Genomic DNA, 20,542 nt, shown 5'->3' with positions numbered 1-20,542 from the left:
ATGCCCTCCAACTCCAGTTGTCTGTCTCCACACTCTCGTCTTCTATTTCCCTCCCATCCTGCCTGTTCCCTTAATCTTAAAAATAATAATGGGAGTGTGCGTTAGAATTTCAGGCATAGACCACCATTCCTGGCTTTCATTGTCTCATTTCAAAGTTCTTAATTACATCTGCAAGACCCTTTTTCTAAATAAGTTAGTTTCTAAATAAGTCTGGGGAATAGGGTGTACACTTATCTTTCCAGAAACTAATCAGTTAAGCCACTGTGCAAGGCTTGCTAGGAAGCAGAGGCTGCTGGCCTTGGAAAGCTCATCAATTTCTTCTTGAGCTTTAAAGATAGGCAGATTTCACAAGTTGTCTTTATGAAGTTTCACAAGTGTGCCTCTTTTCATAATGGATCAGAGGCCCTCATGCTGCCAACTCAGAGGTGGCTTGGTCATCTATCTAGACTGCCTATAATCATAATAAAACTCTTCAATTCTGAGCCCGTATGAAATAGACATAGTTAAGAATAAAGGAACAGTAAATGTGTCTGTGAGCCAGATGGGTGGTGAATGTCTGTAATCTCAGAAATTGAGAGATAGAGATAAAAGGATCAAAAATTTGAGGCTAGGCTTGGCTATATAGCAAGTTCAAAGCCTACCTGGGAGACCTAAGACCCTGTCTCAAAATTCAAAGTAAACAGAGGCTAGGGAGATGGCTCAGTAGTTAAAGGCACTGCCTGATCTTCCAGGGGACCCAGATACAATCTCAGCACCCATGTGGCAGCTAGCAACCGTCTCTCATTTCATTTCGTTCTAGGGAATCCCATGCCCTCTTCTGGCCCCCTTGGGCACAGCATGCATGTGATGCCCAGACTCATGAAAGCAAAACACTCACATACATAGAATAAATCTAAATAAATAGGATCTGTGTACCCACTCAGAAGTTGGCATTTCAGAAAGACATATGTAGATTTGCAGAAAACCACTTGTTTTAGTTTCTTTCTTAAAAAATATTTAAATTTTTCTATTTATATGTGTGTGTGTATGGTTATGTGAATGGATGCCATGTATGTGGTGCCTGTAGAGGTCAGAAGAGGGAGGGATACTTCAGAGCTGTTGTGTAGTTACAGGCAGTTGTGAGACACCAGGTATGGGACTGGGAATTGAACCCGAGTCCTCTGGAAGAGCAGGAAGTGTTCTTAACTGCTGAGTCATCTCTCCAACCCTTAGTTTCCTCTCTGTTGCTATGATGAAATATTCTGACAAAAGCAACTTAAGAGAGAAAGGGCTTCTCCTAGTTCACAGTCCGTCGTGGTGGGGAAGGCAAGGAAGACATCAAGACCTAGAGGCCCAGCTCCCAAGTGATTCTGTGGTGTTGACAATAGCACTAACCACTGGACCACCCGGCTAAAGGCCTCACCAGTAAGAACCACAGCTAATGAAGCAAATCACTCTTTCCTCTGCATTGAGAAACTTACTGGAGTGGTTTGGACAGGTTTAATTGTCACATGGTCCAGGAGTTACAATGTCGTAGTAGGGACAGGAGCCAACGCAGGGCAGTGGAAAGGGGAGTGGGAAGATGGAATTCGAAGGAATGTAAACGCCGTTCTCCCAGCCCCGCTAGCATGTGACTCATCTCCCATAGGAAACAAAGAAACATTTTCCTTTCTGTTATTTGGGATTTCTGCAGTCCTTGAAAGAGAACTTTGGGTTGGAAGAGTAGAAGAGGCATCACAGAATTCAACCACTGTCATGATGGCTAACCTACTGGTGAGTACTTCCCCACCCACTTCAGAATGACCTTGAACCTTGTATTGGTTAGTTTTATGTCAACTTGACACAAACTAGAGTAATTTGGGAAGGAAGATTATCAAGTGGAAAGATGCCTCCATAAGATTGGCCTGTAGACCGGGTAGTGGTGGCGCATGCCTTTAATCCCAGCACTTGAGAGGCATAGGCAAGAGGATCTCTGAATTCGAGGCCAGTCTGGTCTACAGAGCAAGTTCTAGGACAACCAGTGCTACCCAGAGAAATCCTGTCTCAAAAAAAAAAAAAAAAGCCTATAGGCAAATCTGTGGAGCATTTGCTTGATTAATGATTAATGTGGGAGGGCTTTGTGGTGCCAACCCTGGGCAAGTGGTATAAGAAAGCAAGCTGAGCAAGCCACGGGGACTGGGGACAGCGCCAGCAAACAGTGTTTCTTCATGGCCTCAGCTTCAGTCTCTGCCTTGAGTTCCTGCCCTAACTTTTTTTGTGGGTTTTTGTTTGTTTGTTTGCTTGTTTTTGGGTTTGTTTTTTTTTTGGTATTTTGAGACAGGGGTTCTCTGCATAGCCCTGGCTGTCCTTCTCACTCTGTAGACCAGGCTGGACTCAGACTCAGAGATCTACCTGCCTCTGCCTCCCCGGTGCTGGGATTACAGGTGTGCACCATACCGTCCTACTGTCCTGACTTTTTTCAATCATCTACATGATGCAGCCATGTATGCTGAAGTAAACCCCTTCCTCCCCAAGTAAGTTGCTTTTGGTAATGTATTGTATAGCAGTTTCTGCCAAGATTGAAACAATCCATCTTTCGGGGAAGCTCCTCAAGACAGAACAACTCAAAACAGCTTCAGGGCTGGTCCTGGTGGCACATACCTGTAATCCTAGCAGAGACAAGCGGATTTCTAACTTCCAGGACAGCCTGGTCTACAGTGTGAGTTCCAGGACAGCCAAGGCTACACAGAGAAACTCTGTCTCAAGAAAGAAATGATACGGGCTGGAGAGATGGCTCAGAGGTTAAGAGCACTGCTTACTCTTCCAAAGGTCCTGGAGTTCAATTCCCAGCATCCACAGGGTGGCTCACAACCATCTGTAATGAAATCTGGCGCCCTCTTCTGGCCTGCATGGATACGTGCAGACAGAACACTGTGTACATAATAAATAAATAAATCCTTAAAAAAAAAAAAAAGAAAGAAAAGAAAGAAATGATACATAGCTTCCGGAAGTCCCTGAAACTGACCAGATTCACAAGGTTCTCTTTCTCAGAGCAAGCAAAAGAGAAGGCTAAAAGACATTCTCAGACAGGCCGAGCTGCCCGGAAGAGGGTTAAAGCAACTGAGTCACTTGGAAGGGACATTCACCAACCTGTTGAGCTGCCTACAGGCTGCACAGTGTGCCCCAGATTCCCAGTTTTGTAGCAAGCCAGTAAGTAGTATCCCTTCATGGCCTCTGCATCAGCCCCTGCCTCCAGGATCCAGTCCTGTTTGAGTTCCTGTCTTGATTTCCTTCAGTTATGAACAGTGATACAGAAGTGTAAGTCAAATAAATCCTTTTCTCTCCAACTTGCTTTTGGTCATGGTGTTTTATCGCAGCGGTAGAAACCCTAAGACAAACGCTTGATTGGAAGATTGTATAAAAACTTCCATTTGAAGCACGTTACTGTTTGCAAAGTACTTTACGTAATTATTAGCACTGAGGCTATTGCTGTGCATGGCTGCCTGGAGGAGAGCCTGGGCACACTTACCATGCAGTTTCATGGCAGGATATTAAGTCAGTGTGTGGACAGTGCCTCACTCCCCCACAGTAAAGATTGAAGGTGTTCATTTATTTTTTCATTTATTTTTTTACATAGTAGCTACCCAAAATTATGAATTGTGTGCATGTAATTTTGTTTTTGTGGCATAGGGGATCAAACCTAGCACTTTATGCATGCTAAATACATGCTATACTACTCAGGTATTTTCCCAGCCCAAAACTGATCTCTCTCTCTCTCTCTCTCTCTCTCTACACACACACACACACACACACACACACACACACACACACACACACACACATAATGCATGGAAATGTACTTATATGTCATGTGTATTTAGCAATCTCTTAATATACTTTTATAAACCATGTACAGAAATGGGTAATTCAAAATAGTTTGAGAAAAGATGAAGGAAATAAACTATAATCATTTTAATTGTTACTTAAACGTACCAACTATTTTAGGGAGGTCGCTTAAGTAGAGAAGCTTTTGTTTCAGATTTTGTTTTACTTGTTTTTTTCTTTCCTAGTTCTTTGTTTGTGGGTTTGGTTTTGTTGAGACAGGGTCTCACAGAGCCCAGGCCTCCCGCCTTCATTTCCCAAGTGGAGAGGCTGGGACAGGACTCCATGTGTCCTTTCCTACGCTCACTGTCTGGTCACCTGAGACTGGGTCTCACAGGGTGGGAAGCTCACTGTGTCAGCCAGGCTGAGAAACCAGACAGCACTCAAGATCTGCCTGTGTGAGCCTCTCAGTGCTACTGGGGTTGGGAGAAGCCTGTTCGGCCATACGCGGTTTTTTGAATGTTTAAAGATTTGATCTACCGCTTTTAATCCCAGCACTCGGGAGGCAGAGGCAGGTGGATGTCTGTGAGTTTGAGGCCAGCCTGGGCTACCAAGTGAGTCCCAGGAAAGGTGCAAAGCTACACAGAGAAACCCTGTCTCGAAAAAAAAAAAAAAAACGAAAAAAAAAAAAAAAAGATTTGAACTACAAGTTCAAACTACAAACGAGTCCTCTTGCCCACTGAGCCGTACACCCGGCAGTTTTTGTTTCCTTCCCCCTTTCTTCTCTTTCTTTCTCTTCTTCTTCCTCTTCCTTCTCTTCCCCTCCTTCCTCACCTCTTCCTGGAACTGTTCATATGTCCTCAAATTTACTACCCTCCTGCATCAGCTTTTTCCAGGCACTCTGGGTTATAGGTAGAGAAGCATTTTTTTAATCTACATTTTCTAACTTTTGTGATAAAATAATGTAAAGTCGGCCTGGGTCTAAGAGGACCTCATTTTGATGCTTCACTTGATAACTGCCATAGCTAGAAAAGCTATGCAGATCCAAACTGAAAGTCATCATTAGATGTTCTTAATAGCTTCATTGTCTTTAATGTTGGGGAGAGATGGCTTAGCAGTTAAGAGGACTTGCTGCCCTTGCAGAGGACCAGTTATCCACAACCATCCATAACTCTAGTTCTAGGGGATTGGCTTCCCTCTTCTGACTTGTAAGGCACCAGATATGCATGTAGTGCGCATACATACATGCAGCTAAAACACTCAAACATGTAAAATAAATACATGTAAAAAAGTTGTGTGTGCGCACATGTGTATATGTATAATGGTCTCAACTGTCATTCCTTGGGATTTGAGACAATGAGTCTATCATTAGAACCAGGAGCTTACTAGTTAGGTGAGGTTGCCTGGTCAACAGGCACCAGGGAGCCTTCTGCCTCTGCTTCCCCAACACTGGGGTTACGAGTGAGTGCCAACATGCCTAGCATTTTCTGTGGGTGCTGGAGATCTGAATTCAGGTCCTCAAGTTCTCACAGTTAGTGTTTCTCTGACTGAGCTATCACTCTAGCCCCAATTAAAAATATTTTCAATAGTTAGGGGATGGTGGTACATGTCTTTAATCTCATCACTCGGGATACAGGGGCAGGCGGATCTCTGAGTTTCAGGACATCCAGAACTGTTACATAGAGAACCCTGTCTCAAAAAAACCAAAAGTTAATAAATATAATAAAATATTTTCAACAAAAAATATTCAAAGAAATTTTCAATAAGATGACTAGTGAATTTTTTTTAGCTTTAATATCTGACTTATTGTTTCCAAAATTATAGTGTTTAATCTAACATTCAATATTCCCAGAGGGTGGATTCGGGGTCTCATTTAATATTATTAGGAATTTGTTCATATTTGGACATTTAAACATGTAGTAGAGATGCCAAACGACAAGAACTCTGGATGCTTGAGTTCTTCTCAGTCTGCTTCCTGTTCTTTAGGAGGAATTTGAGTGCTCTGCAAGCTTTGCAGAATGCTGGAGCCTGTCATTTACAAACCACTGCCTGCAGTCGGGGTGTGTGGGAAGCCTCTCCCAGCATCTGTGTGGCTCACAGGAGGCTTTGCAGATTCAGCAGCACTGGGGTTCATAGACAGCCTGAGTGGAGTTGGAGTCATGTATCAGCCTGTTCCAGGACAATGATTCCTACCAGATGAACACCTCCCACAGGTGGTCTGAAATCTTGCTTTTTGCTGCCTGCATGGCAACTCACAAGATCACAGATTTTAAACCTGGGAGGGAAGCAACAGTTCTCCTCCTTGCCCTCCCATCAGGTCCTGATGTGGAAACCAAAGCACAGAAGAGGGAAGTGATGAGTTGCAGGTAAAGTCTAAGCACGGCTTTCATCCACTCTGCTCTATCTGTTCTAGAAAACACTCCAAAGAAGCCACGTGTTGTTGTGCAGATCAAAGACACGGGTATTATTTAGGGCCATTCCCATGGTCAGCCCATGGTCAGCCCAGCTTCCAGTGTGAGTGGACACGAGACCATGATTTGCTGCAACTAGCAGCTTTGAAAGAACTGCTTTGTGGTCCCCTATAGTAAAAGTAGTATCCAAAAAAAATGCGCGCGCGCGCGCACACACACACACACACACACACACACACACACACACACACACACAAGTAAAAGTAGTATCAAAAAATGCACACACACACACACACACACACACACACACACACACACACACACACAAAACAAGCTTCTATAAATGAGTTTCATGGCCACAGCCTGAAACTGGAGCAACACTACACTGTGTACCCCTTTATCAGATTAACATCTTGAAGATACACATATAAAATACACTTGTGCATCCTGCATCTGGTGGCTCATCAGCTGGGAATGAATGACATCAGGCCACCAGGCAGAGGTTTTATTGTGAAATGAGGAAACAAAGCACACTCTGGGTTAAAGGTGCCTCAAAACCACAACCTGAAACCAAGTGTTTTGTTGGTGTGTGCAAGGCAGGTTTCCATTTGCTCACAATTAGTTCTAGCCATCATGGAAAACATCCCAGTTCTAAAAACCAGATTCTGGGAAAACCTGGCACTAAGTGTTTCTGTTGTTCATGAATCCAACACAGCTCACTATCCCCTTCTGGTCTTTCATTTCCTGTTCTCTCTGCTGGAACACCTTCCCCTTTTCCTCTCCAGTCTTTTACAGTTTTGTAATTCTCTCTTCCGTGTGTATAGGTGTTGCCTGCATGTGTGTCTGTGTACCACATGTCCTGAGAAGGACAGAACCGGAAGTCACAGATTGCTGTGAGTGTTGATGTGGGTGCTAGGAATTGAAGCTGAATTCTTTGGAAGAGCAGCCAATTGCTCTTAACCCAGGCTGGCCTTCAACTCATGGTCCTCCTGCCTCTACCTTCCAAATGCTGAGATTACAAGACAGACAATGAGTTCAAGGCCAGGGTGGGTGGCATGAGACTCTGTCTCAAAAGGGTGGCAAGCAAGCAAGCTTAGCGGGTAAAGCACCTGTGTTCGCTCCCCAGAACCCCTGTAAAGGAGAGACCCAACTCCATACTGGCCTCTGAGCTCTGCACAGGAATGTGGAGCACATTCACTCATGCACACAATTCTCACTGACAATTTTCTATTTATGAAATCTCTCCTGTGTGTATGAGTGTTGCCTGGATGTATGTCTGTACAGCACTTGAGTGTCTGGTCCCCTTGAAGGCCAAAGAGAGCATCGGATCCCCTGGAACTGGAGCTACAGACAGTAGTGAGCTCTCCTGTAAGTGCTGGGAGTCCTCTGGAAGAGCAGCCAAGGCTCTTGGCTGCTGAGTCATTTCTCTGGCCCTAATAATAAACTTTTAGAAAATAACCCCATTGCATGTCACTTTCTTCCCCCATAGTTTAGCCTCTCCCATTTTCACAACGGAGAATGCATATTACAGGGGAGGTGTTAGATCAGGAGCTGGAGGTGATGTGAAAATAAAGGAAGTGGCCATCTCCAGAAGCAGAGTTGTTCTTGTAACTGAGGGCTGCAGTCTCTCCAAGGAAATGAGACTGCCCAGTGGCCTGGGGCGTCTTGGCATTTTATCGGATAGAAAAGGGGGAGCTTTGGGGATGGAAGGGTCCATCTACAGGTCAGTTCCCCTGCAGTCTGGAAGGGTAGGGTATGTGAGTCTCCTTATTAGAAGTTTCCACGGTGCTCCCCGTCAAGCCAACTTTCCAAGTTTCTCAGTCCCCCTGGGGCTTTTAGGTGATTGACCTTCAGAAGATGGGACATGGCTCTAAGAGGGGATTGTCGAGTATTGGATGCTTTGGGGGAAGAATTCAAGGAAATAAGGCTTTGCTCTGGATTGGAGACCTTGAACCAGAAAGATGGCATTCTCTTTCTTTTGTTTGTTGTTATTTTTGCTTTTGGGTTCCATTGTAGTTTGTTTTGAGACAGGGCCACATTGTATAGCCTAGTCTGGTATGGAACTCACTGTGTTACCCGGGCTAGACTCAAACTCGAGTAATTCTCCTGCCTTGGCCTGGGTGGGATACAGGCATATGCCACCATGCCTGATTAAGAAAATAACATTATAGGCCAGGAGGTGGTGGTGCCAGGAGGTGGTGGTGCAAGCCTTTAATCCCAGTACTCGGTGGGCAGAGGTAGGTGACTGTGAGTTCAAGGCCAATCTGGTCTACAGAGTGAATTCCAGGACAGCCAGAACTACACAGAGAAAGCGTATCTTGAAAAACAAAAAACAAAGAAAACAAACAACAAAAAAGAAAAAGAAAATAACATTATAAGCCAGATGTGGTGGCACACACCTTTTTGTTTGTTTGTTTGTTTCGAGACAGGGTTTCTCTGTGTAGCTTTGCGACTTTCCTGGAACTCATTCTGTAGCCCAGTCTGGCCTTGAACTCACGAAGATCTGCCTGGCTCCGCCTCCCGAGTGCTGGGATCAAAGGTGTGTGCCACCACTGCCCGGCCAAGTGGCACACACCTTTGATCCCAGTATTCTGGAGGCAAGGCAGTCAGATTATCTTTGAGTTGGAGGCCAGCCTAATTTACATAGTGAGTTCCAGACCACCCTGAGCTACATAGTAAGACCCTCTCTCCTTCTCTCTCTTTTTTTTAAAGGATTTTCTAAGATTTATTTATTTATTTTATGTGTATGAGTGCTCTAGCTGCATGTACAACTTTATGCCAGAAGAGGGTATCAGATCACACTATAGATAGTTGTGAGCTACCATGTGAGTGTTGGTAATTGAACTAATTCAATTCCAGGACTTCTGGAAGAGTAGCCAGTGCTCTTAATCGCTGAGCCATCTCTCCAGCCCAAGACCCTCTCTTTTTTTTTTTTTTTTTTTTTTTTTTTGGTTTTTCGAGACAGGGTTTCTCTGTGTAGCTTTGCTCCTCTCCTGGAACTCACTTGGTAGTCCAGGCTGGCCTCGAACTCACAGAGATCCGCCTGGCTCTGCCTCCCGAGTGCTGGGATTAAAGGCGTGCGCCACCACCGCCCGGCCCCAAGACCCTCTCTTAAGCAACAACAAAACCCACACAAGAAGCAAAACAAAACAAAACCAACAAATAAAAAAGATGAACATTCTTATTGTTGGAGACTGATACCACCCTGAAATGGACCTATACAAGCCTATTAAAATTACTTTTATTGCCGGGCGGTGGTGGCGCACGCCTTTAATTCCAGCACTCGGGAGGCAGAGCCAGGCGGATCTCTGTGAGTTCGAGGCCAGCCTGGACTACCAAGTGAGTTCCAGGAAAGGCGCAAAGCTACACAGAGAAACCCTGTCTCGAAAAACCAAAAAAAAAAAAAAAAAAAAAAAAAAAAAAAAAAAAAAAAAAATTAAATTACTTTTATTTTCTCTCATAATCTTATTATCTTACTTTTTTTTAATTCATTTTTATTTTTATATATATATTTCTTTATTTTGGTTTTTCATGACAGGGTTTCTCTGTGTAGCCCTGGCTATTCTGGAACTCACTCTGTAATGGCTTTAAACTTAGAGATCCTTCTGCTTCTGCCTCCCAAGTGCTGTGTTAAAGGTATGTGCCACCATCGCCCAGCTATTTTTTTCTACAGAGCTGAGGACCGAACCCAGGGGCTTGTGCTTGCTAGGCAAGCGCTCTACCACTGAGCTAAATCCCCAACCCCTGCCCAGCTATTTTTATTTATGTGCTTATGTGCATATGTGAGTGGAGCTGTCTGCAGAGTCCAGTGTTATGCCCAGATCTCAGGGACCCCCAAAAGACCACCACCGAGACCGAATCCTTGCATGTAAAAGCAAAGAACCTTTATTTCAAGCTCCAGAGCTTGGTCCCTCTGTCTGTCCCACACAGCGGTGAGAACAGAGAGCCCTGAACTCAGGTAGGGCAGAGTTTTTATCATAGCAGAGGTTGGGGTGAGGGGATTTCCAGGGTCCAGGACCCTGACTGGCTGACAATTATCTAGGGGTATCTGTAAAACAAAAAATAGGTGTGTGCTAGACTCAAGGACACCTGGCCACCTTATCTAATGGTTGGAATGTTTGGGATGTCAGGTACTTCTTCATCCTTGGGTAGATCCCTGGGTGGTATCAGCTTAAGGCTTTTCCTGGATCTGGGTGCTGCCTGCCAGTAAGCCTGTCACAGAAGCTATGTCTAGGCCCCTAAGCCTGTCATGGCTGCTGTGTGGTCAAGCTATTTTGGGGCCCCTTCACATCCAGAAAGTCTGGAGCTGGAGTTATATACAGGTAGTTGTGAGCCACCTGCCTGGATGCTGGGAACAGAATTCAGGTCTTCTGGAAAAGCAGCAAGCTGTCTTAACCATTGAACCTTCTCTCCAGCTGCTGTCCTACAGGTGTGTGTGTGTGTGTGTGTGTGTGTGTGTGTGTGTGTGTGTGTGTGTGTTGAGACAGGTTTCTCTGTGTAACAAACAGTCTGGCTGGCTATCCTGGAACTTGCTTTGTAGATCAGGCTGGCCTCAAACTCACAGAGATTCGATTGCCTCTGCCTCCTGAGTGCTGCTATTAAAGATGTGTGCCACCATTGCCTGGCTGTCCTACAGGTTTTTTGTTTTGTTCTACAGTTGTGAGCTACCATGTGGTTGCTGGGAATTGAACTCATTCAATTCCAGGATTTCTGGAAGAGCAGTCAGTGCTCTTAACCTCTGAGCCATCTCTCCAGCCCCTGTCCTACAGTTCTTAATTCAAGCCCACCTTAGGATATCCCTAAGATAGGTGCTTGGCTAGGTTCAGCTTTTTACTTTTCCCTACAGTTTTGTTTTAACTTAAAAAATTAAGCGATATAAAAACATAGTAATTATATGTATTTATGGAGTATTATGTCCATAAGGAGTACATATTTGACACACATAGTGTACTATTTAAATTAGGTTAAACATTTCTCCTCATATATCATTTATGGAGAAAACACTCAAAAGCTTTCTGTGAAGGGGCCCCAAAATAGCTTGACCACACAGCAGCCATGACAGGCTTAGGGGCCTAGACATAGCTTCTGTGACAGGCTTACTGGCAGGCAGCACCCAGATCCAGGAAAAGCCTTAAGCTGATACCACCCAGGGATCTACCCAAGGATGAAGAAGTACCTGACATCCCAAACATTCCAACCATTAGATAAGGTGGCCAGGTGTCCTTGAGTCTAGCACACACCTATTTTTTGTTTTACAGATACCCCTAGATAATTGTCAGCCAATCAGGGTCCTGGACCCTGGAAATCCCCTCACCCCAACCTCTGCTATGATAAAAACTCTGCCCTACCTGAGTTCAGGGCTCTCTGTTCTCACCGCTGTGTGGGACAGACAGAGGGACCAAGCTCTGGAGCTTGAAATAAAGGTTCTTTGCTTTTACATGCAAGGATTCGGTCTCGGTGGTGGTCTTTTGGGGGTCCCCGCGATCTGGGCATAACACTTTCTACTTTTTTGAAATATACAGCATATGACAGTAAACTACAGTTACCATAGCACACCAGGTTTTCTCACTCTTTTTTTTGTTTGTTTGTTTGTTTTTGTTTTTCGAGACAGGGTTTCTCTGTGTAGCTTTGCGCCTTTCCTGGGACTCACTTGGTAGCCCAGGCTGGCCTCGAACTCACAGAGATCCGCCTGGCTCTGCCTCCCGAGTGCTGGGATTAAAGGCGTGCGCCACCACCGCCCGGCGGTTTTCTCACTCTTATCTGATCCCTGTTACAGTGTAGTCCAGGCTAACTCTTCTGCCTCAGCCTCCTCAATCCTGGGAATTACAGAACTGACACATGCCACCACCTGTCCTTCCTTACTGTATCTATGAGGTAAAATGCATCTGTAAAGTGAGAGGAAACAAGCGAAAGCTGTGGTTGGCTAAGCATAAGCATTTTTCTTAGTGAGCAAAACAGAGAAATATTTGGCTATTTCCACATTTTTAGACACTTCGATCTTTTTGTTTGTTTTGTTTTGTTTTTTGAGACAGAGTTTCTCTGTGTAGCCCTGGCTATCCTAGAACTCACTTTGTAGACCAAACTGGCCTCGAACTCAGAGATCCACTTGCCTTTGCCTCCCGAGTGCTGGGATTAAAATCCACCACCCCCGGGCTGGATCTTTACTCTTCTTAGGATATGAACAATCTAGTTTCATCAGGCACAACACATAGACAGTCCAGTTCTTAGGGAGTTAAACAAGCCCTCCCAGCCGGCTCCACTTGTTACCCCACGTGCCCCGCTTTCCCGGAAGAGGCGGGGCCGCTAAGGGCGGAGCGGGCTCGAGGGGGCGGGGCCGTCTGGGGGCAGTTCCGGGGACGGGGCGGGGCCCTGGGTTGCCGTCCCGAGGGGGCGGGGCGGTTCCGAGGGGCGGGGCGGTCCTGAGGAGGCGGGGCGAGGCTAAAAGTGAAGCTGCCCTAGGAGCGTTTGGCGCGAAGTTACCTTAGCCGGGCGGGCTACCTGCGTCGGCGCTGCTTCGTACGTAGTCTCTTCCTGTCCTTTCCTCAGAGGCTTTTTAGTCCTCGCTTCGTAATTTTGCCATTGGGCTTGATAGCTCCTCACGGAATACGCCATGGCTCCCAAGAAATGCCCAGAAACCCAGAAGCCCCCAGACGTTGCGGTGCGCCTCAAGAGCAAAAGCCGCAGAAGTCCGCAGGAGCTGGAGACCGAAGCCAAGAAGCTGCGTGTGCAGGGTCCCGGTACGGCCTGTGCTGCTGCCTTAGCTTCCCGCTGGTTCAGGGTGCTCACGCCAGAGGCCGAAGTTGGGGTGGAGGGTGCTTATGTCTAGGATCCTGCAGCAGTTCCTGGTCCCCGTCGCCTCAGGCTGTGATTTATTTGGGAGGTCTGGGGTTCGAACCCAGGCCTCGAGTACGCAAAGCAAGTGGTTTGCCCCAGAGCTATACGCTTCAGACTGCATTTTAATTGCCAGTTCATTGACTCCAGAGAGTTAAGTTTAACCGCCCCCCACCTCCACTCCAAGTGACAGGAAGAAGCAGATGAGCTCCATCACTGTAGACCCACAGTCCCCACTCGCCTTCTTTATTCCAGAAGTTTTACACACACATCGTTTCAAAGTAATCCGGCCTTCCTTAGCCCCGTGGTTGCTGAATTTCCAGTCAATGTTGTTAGCTGTATGGCCTTGAGTTTCAGCTGAGAGTCTGAAATCCCATCCCTCCTTTCTTCAGGAAGCTCATTCTCAGAGGTTTACCAGGGCTTGAACCTGGGGCTGTAGGAATGTTCTAAGTTGATGGAGTAGTTTTTATCCATCAGAGGAGAGGAAGATTGGGTCCACGAAATGGTGATTCAGAATTGCTTTATTCTCGTTATACTCTGGTTTACCTCCCCCTCCCTGGAAGCAACTTAGTCAGTTTAGAGCTTATCTAAACCCTACTGGATGGATCCTTCTGGTTTCTCCTTAAGTAATAGTTGCCTGTTATATTTTTATTATTACTTTTAAAAAAATATGGAGTCTTACTGTGTAGCCCAAGCTGGCCTCAAATTCAAGCTGTTTCTGCTGCAGCCTTCAGAGTGCTAGGATTACAGTTATACACCACCGTATTTGGATACCTCTTACATTATTTTAATATAAAATTAAACAAACATCTTTGCTAAGCAATTGCTTCTTGCTGCCCTAGAAATTTTGGTATGTGATTTTAAGATTGTCTCTCAACTCCTACTAATTATGTCATCCCACACAAGAAAAGTCTGCAGTGTACTTTACTGTGTATCTCTTTGGCTCAACTTCTAGGAACCCTGCAAGGTCATATCCAGGTTAACTTCAGAATACGGTTTGGAAGGGTGTTTTGGAGAAGGGTTATTACTTCTTTATTGGGTTGAGTGAGACTCACCAGTGCATGGAAAAGGCTTTTAGGAAATGATCAGACAGATTGGCTGTACCGAGTGAAATAGCAAAGGGTTCCAGGGGAAGAGCCTTTCCTGGGATTGTGGAGAGGAAAACGTGTGTGCGTTCCTTCTTGGCAGTTTCTAACAGGAAATGTGAGTCGTGCTGCCTTTTGGCAGAGTTGTCTAGCCTGCAGATCCCTCCACGGAGTAGCAGCATCATCAAGGATCTTTACCACCATAAGTTGGGCAAAGCCAGCTGGCCATCACTACAGCAGGTGAGGTGTTTCCTGTCTGAGGTGCTCAAAGGTTTTCAACTATTGCAAGCTCTACCTAGATTAAAAAGAAATTGGTTCAGCAGACTGTCAGAATGGTCAGTTCACCTGGCTATGACTGACCTACTGAACACTCAGTCAAGGAGAAAAAGTTTTACCCTGTAAATATCCCGGCTGGAATGCATTCTGCCCTCTTGTTTCCAGGATTAGTTCACATACATTGCAGATATTCCATGCACAAGACTAGAGAAGACTTAATCTTAATGTTTACCCATGAAGGAGCCAGAGAGTGACAGTTTACCCAGGACCTGACTTAATTTTTATTTATGTTTTTGAGACAAAATCTCACTATGTAGCCTTGGCTTGCCTGGATCTCTGTATGCAGACCTGGCTGGGTTCAGTCTGACAGAAATGCACCTGCCTCTGCCTCCTGAATACTGGAGTTGCCCAGCTCCAGACATGAGTTTGAATTCAGTGAATTCAGATTATTTCTATTTTCTCTGTATTAGGGTCTCCAGAAGTCCTTTTTGCACTCTCTGGCTTCTTACCGGGTATTCCAAAAAGCTGCCCCCTTTGACAGGAGGACTACATCCTTGGTCTGGCACCCGACTCATCCAAGTACCCTGGCTGTGGGCTCCAAAGGGGGAGACATCATGATCTGGAACTTTGGCATAAAGGACAAACCTGTCTTCATTAAAGGGGTAAGTGCTCCAAGTGTCAGATGGTTGCAATGTATAACTGTTTATTGGAGGAATGGAAGGAGTGATATCTAGCAAGGTGGTTGGGAGCCAAAGTAAGTGGGTGTTTTTTCCAAACTTATAAATGGTAACAAAACTCAAATATGTTTGAATACTGGCCTTTAAAATATTAAAAGGTATAGACTAATCATTCATAGAGTCTCTATTCCTCTTCCTCTTTATCTTTTTCTTTTTCTTTTTTTTTTTTTGTTTTTCAAGACAGGGTTTCTCTGTGTAGCTTTGCGCCTTTCCTGGATCTTGCTCTGTAGACCAGGCTGGCCTCGAACTCATAGAGATCCGCCTGCCTCTGCCTCCCGAGAGCTGGGATCAAAGGTGTGCGCCACCACCGCCTGGCCTCTTTTTCTTCTTAATCTTCTTTTTGAGATAGAGTTTCACTGTGTAGCCTTGACTGTCCTGAAAAGCATTATATAGATCAGGCTTGCCTCGAATTCACGGAGATCTGCCTGCCTCAGCCATGCCCTCCTGTATCCCTTCTTACTTAGTCTCAGTTTGTCTGTCTCTTCTGTGTTAGTTTTTCATCACTCTGACAGTACCCGCGAGAAATGACTTAAAGGATGAAAGACAGCTGTAGAGAGTCCATGCTTGTTGACTCTAGTGTATCTGGGCATGTGAGCATCATGGTAGAAGAGCATTGTAGAGCAGAGCTGTTCATCTCACCACCGTCAGGAAGCAGAGAGACATTGATTGTCATGACCTGGAGGAAGCGATGCCTTTGAAATGCATGTCCCCCAGTGGCCGGCTTCCGCAACCAGGCTCCATGTCCTCCTAGCCCATTTAGTTTGAAGCCCATTAATAAATTAAGGCAGTGATGAAGTTGGCACCCTCACCATGCAGTCACCTTTCAATGCCTTCACCTGGAGACCAGACCTTCAATATATGAGCCTTGGGGGCAGGGCACAATTCATACCCAAACCATAGCACTTCCTGTGGTTCAGGTACACCAGCTACTTCTATTCCTTTTGTTTTTCCCTTGGGCTGGAGTTCTCTTTTCTGTAGTTTTCTCTTGGCTGGCTCTCACTTACAGTTCAAGTCTCCACTTAATCTGCTTTTCCCTTTTTTTTTTTTTAAAAGATTTTATTTATTTATTTATTTATTTATTTATTTATTTATTTATTTATTTTTTGGTTTTTCGAGACAGGGTTTCTCTGTGTAGCTTTGCACCTTTCCTGGAACTCGCTTTGTAGACCAGGCCGGCCTGGAACTCACAGAGATCCTCCTGCCTCTACCTCCCGAGTGCTGGGATTAAAGGCGTGCGCCACCACCGCCTGGCTTATTTATTTATTTATTTTTTTTTTGGTGTATGAATGTTTTTCCTGCATGTATGTATGTGTACCACATGCATACTGGGTGCCTTCAGAGGCCAGAAGTGGGCATCAGATCCTTTGGAACTGGAGTTATATAGATGGTTGTGGGCTGCCATATGAGTGCTAAAAACCAAACCTGGGTCTTCTGCAAGAGCAGTAAGTGCTTCTAACAGCTGAGGCATCTCTCCAGCTCCTAATCTGCCTTCTAATTATTTAATTATTTATTTTTGAAACAGGGTTTCACTATGTAGCTTTGGCTGGCTCAGAACTATGTAGACCAAGTTTGCCTTGAATTCATTGAGACCCATCTGCCTCTGCCTCAAGAGTGCTGGTATTAAAGGCACATACCGGCCGGGCAGTGGTGGCACACGCCTTTAATCCCAGCACTCGGAAGACAGAGCCAGGCGGATCTCTGTGAGTTCGAGGCCAGCCTGGGCTACCAAGTGAGTTCCAGGGCAGGCGCAAAGCTACACAGAGAAACGCTGTCTCAAAAAACCAAAAAATAAAAATAAAAAAAAATAAATAAAGGCACATACCACCATGACTGGATTGATTTGCCTTGTTAAAGAGCAAGTAGCCCCCACCCCACCCAGTCATTACCCCACCAGTAATTGCCCGGCTTCACATGTCCCTCAAATACTTACCAGTATTTGAAATATTGTATTTCTCTATCTTTGCCCACTGGAAATAGTCACGATGGCAAGGACCTTGTCTTTCTGTTTTGTCGCCATATCCTCAGGGCCTAGAACAGCCTTTGGCCTAGAGTAGCTGCTTTGTATTTGTTGACTGAATGAGGAGCTTGAAGAACACCTGGACAAAGGGATATAAAACAACTAACAATGCCGATCGATGCCTAATGCTCTTGAACACAAAAGGAGAGCCCCCGTGAGTTAGAGATGGTGGTGATGGCTTCATGGATGACTGAGGAACAGTACTTAATCAGGAGAGAATAAGGAAAGCATGGTGCTCAGGTGTCAGTCAAGATTTGAAGATTTGGTGCAGTTTTTAGGTGTTTTGTTGCCCCACCACCTGCCCCTGCTTCTACTGTTAGGGCTCAAAGGCAAACCTACCACAGAACTACATCTTGACACCCCCCACTTAAGTTTTTATTGTTTACTTTGTATTTGTTTGGTTTGATTTGGGTTTTTTGTTTTTTGTTTGTTTGTTTTTATTTGTTTGTTTTGAGACAGGGTCTTTCTATGTAGCTCTAGCTGGCCTGGAACTTTCTATTTAAACCAGGCTGGACTCAAACTCATTGAGATTATCTACCTCTGCCTAATGTGTACTGGAACTAGAGGTATGTGCCACCATGCCTGGCTATTTGATTTGCTGGAAAAAAGGGTCTCATTTTATTCCAGGCTGGCCTTGACCTTTCTGTGTAGCTAAGGATGACTTTGAATCCCTGATGATTCTTCTCTATCCATCTCTCAAGGGTGTGCAATTATAGGTGTGTACCACCCTGCTCACCAGTCCCCTTAGAAATGGTCTAAGATGCTAAAGTTTATCTTCAGTTGTTGAGATATCTGTTGGGGACTAAGGGGGTCCAGCCCCTCGATAGTCTCTTTCCAGGGTCCAGGAAGAATCTACAACCTGCTGATGATTACTCTTCGAAGAAAAGAAATGAATCTATGTACACGAAATTCCTTATTATTCTCTCTCTACAAGCTTATACTCTGCTCTCATTTTTAGCTCCTTTCTTGCCCAATTTCTCTTTACATTTATCTGTTGTCCCCTCTAGGTTCTATCTTAATTTCTTCATCTTAGTTCTGCCCCATCTAGATTCTCATCTATCTAGTTCTTTCCCATATCAGCTTCTCTCCCATCTCCTTTCTCTCTCATCTTGTTCTCTCTCATCCTGTTCTTCCCCATCTGGCTCTTCCTCATCTTCCATCTCGTTCCTCTAGTCCTCTCTTCTAGCCCTTCACTCTAGTTCTTCCCCATCTCAGTTTGTTCCTCTCAAGTTCTTACCCATCTAGTTCTTCCATTCTCTTTTCTCGTCTCCGTTCTTCTGTGCCCTGGAAGTCCTGGTATATATACACTTACAAGCAGTAATCCCTTGGCAGTGCAAAGGCAGGCTTCCAGGGTCAAATGGAGGGGTGATAAGAATCATATAGAGGGGCAGTAAGTGTTAATTATCATTTAAAACCCCAAAGGGAAGTGACCAATGGGGAAATGAAGTAACTAAAGGCTAAATTCAGGTAATAGCTAAGAAGAGGGATCTTATGTGCTCAACTATAGTCTTAAACGTGATTGGTAGAAAATGTTAAGAATCTATAAGTTTCTAGGTCAATAGGAGAAAATAAAACTGCCTTCTTTTTTCCTGTGGCTCCTATCTGTCCAAGCTATCTGCCATTTTTCTGCAGGGTGGGGGAAAGTGTGCTTGGTCACTAGGCAACCTGTGTACAGCTAGATGCCTCTGGTGATAGTTAAAGGGAGATCTGGAACTAGAAGTAAGATTTGGGAAAGGAGGAAGTTAAGCTTAGTTGGCACATCCGCCAGTCTTTCTCAAACAGGTAGCCTGGATGCTTAAGTCTGTTCTTAGAGAGTACAGAGGTATCTCTGATAAGGTACTTTCCTCCATCTGGGGATGGACCTGGCCGGATGCTGCCAGTGATGATAATTACAGGGAGGCTGAACTGGGGTTCAGGCTGAGCATAGCTGTCAGCACAGAAGGTTTTCTAAATATTCCTAGAAGTGGTTAGGTAAGGAGTTAGAGGTATATAAAGTTAGTAAGGCTGTAAGAAAGGAGGGTCTGAGCTAAATTGTGTAAAGCTATTACTTTATGTCCACCTGACCTAGGCCACCTGACCTAGGCGGTGTCTCCTTGTGGAATTTACCTTAAATCAGGAGACTTGCATGTGGACTGTTATTTCTGTTAGTCCTTGAAAGTGGCTAAGGGAGATATCTGATTCCAGAGAAAGCCTTTCCTGAGGCTGTTCTCCAAATACCTGGAATGTGTATATCCAGAGAGTGATCAGTCCACACTGTTAGCCCTTCTTAGGGAAAAGTCCATTGGGAAAACTATGAAGGCACACATGATTTTCATAATAGAATACAGCTGATATATAACAAGCCAAATAACACCAAAAGCTTCTTGGAATTTGGCTTCCTCTGGAGGAATTCCTTGACTTTGCCATAACCAGCTGAATTCTTACGATATATTCCTGCAGCCCGCAGCAGATATCGGCTCTCTAGGACATCTGCCTTGTCTCGCTGGTAGCTGACATTGGAGAGTTGTACTATAAAAAGTGACTTTTGGCTGGGCGGGGGTAGTGCACGCCTTTAATCCTAGCACTGGGGATGCAGAGGCAGGTGAATCTCTGTGAGTTCGAGGCCAGCTTGGTCTACAAAGTGACTTCCAGGACAGGCTCCAGAAGGTACACAGAGAAACCCTGTAACACGAATCTTAAAAGGTCTTATTAATAAAAACAAACCCGGAACCAGGTATTGGGGTGAACGCTGAATGATCAGAGAAACAGAACAAGCCACATCCAACCTCACCTCGCCAATTCCTCAGCTGATCTTGTTTCCTCAGACTGGAAGCCTCTGAATCCTCATCTGAATGGATCTCAGCTGAACTGCTGCTAAAAGCCTAAAAGCTTAACAAGGGCTCTAGTTCCTGGTCCTCACACCTTATATACCTTTCTGCTTCCTGCCATCACTTCCTGGGATTAAAGGCATGTGTCACCATAGGCTGTTTCCAGTGTGGCTTTGAACTCACAGAGATCTGGATGGATCTCTGCCTCCCAAGTGATAGGATTAAAGGCATGTGCGCACCATTTTCTGGTCTCTATATCTAGTGACTGTTCTGTTGCCTGACCCCGGATAAGTTTATTAGGGTGCACAGTATATTGGGGGACACAATATCACCACAAAACCCTGTCTTGAAAAACAAAAAAACAAACCAAAAAAAAAGTGACTTTCTAGTTTTAGAACTTAAGTGAAAAAACTCCACACACCTCAAGAAGTGAAACAGGTTGTGGGTGGGGGTGGGTGGGTATATAGTTAGTAGTAAAGAGACAGTTTTAATGCAAAAATGGAGGTCCTAAATTTTTGGATATGGCTTTTTTTCCTTTTTCAAAGAAAGCCTGAAAGTATATGTATGGTCTTTATATATGTGCTGTATGGTTTTTGTT

The 20,542-nt window shown here is 44.9% G+C and overlaps 1 protein-coding gene across 1 annotated transcript in view; it reads left to right on the top strand.

Moving 5' to 3' along the window:
• Positions 1 to 12,610: 12,610 nt before the first annotated feature.
• Positions 12,611 to 20,542, top strand: part of Ddb2 (damage specific DNA binding protein 2) — a 34,946-nt gene continuing 27,014 nt past the window's right edge. Inside the window, exons 1-3 of the mRNA XM_052724664.1 lie at positions 12,611 to 12,928; positions 14,211 to 14,347; positions 14,854 to 15,045. Coding sequence (XP_052580624.1) covers positions 12,802 to 12,928; positions 14,211 to 14,347; positions 14,854 to 15,045 — 456 coding nt within the window. The 5' untranslated portion in view covers positions 12,611 to 12,801. The remainder of the gene's footprint in view (positions 12,929 to 14,210; positions 14,348 to 14,853; positions 15,046 to 20,542) is intronic.

Source organism: Peromyscus californicus, unplaced genomic scaffold, assembly GCF_007827085.1.
Source record: "Peromyscus californicus insignis strain IS unplaced genomic scaffold, ASM782708v3 Scaffold_7__1_contigs__length_154581171, whole genome shotgun sequence".
NCBI classification, from domain to species: domain Eukaryota; kingdom Metazoa; phylum Chordata; class Mammalia; order Rodentia; family Cricetidae; genus Peromyscus; species Peromyscus californicus.
This window is presented reverse-complemented; position numbering and strand designations above follow the sequence as displayed.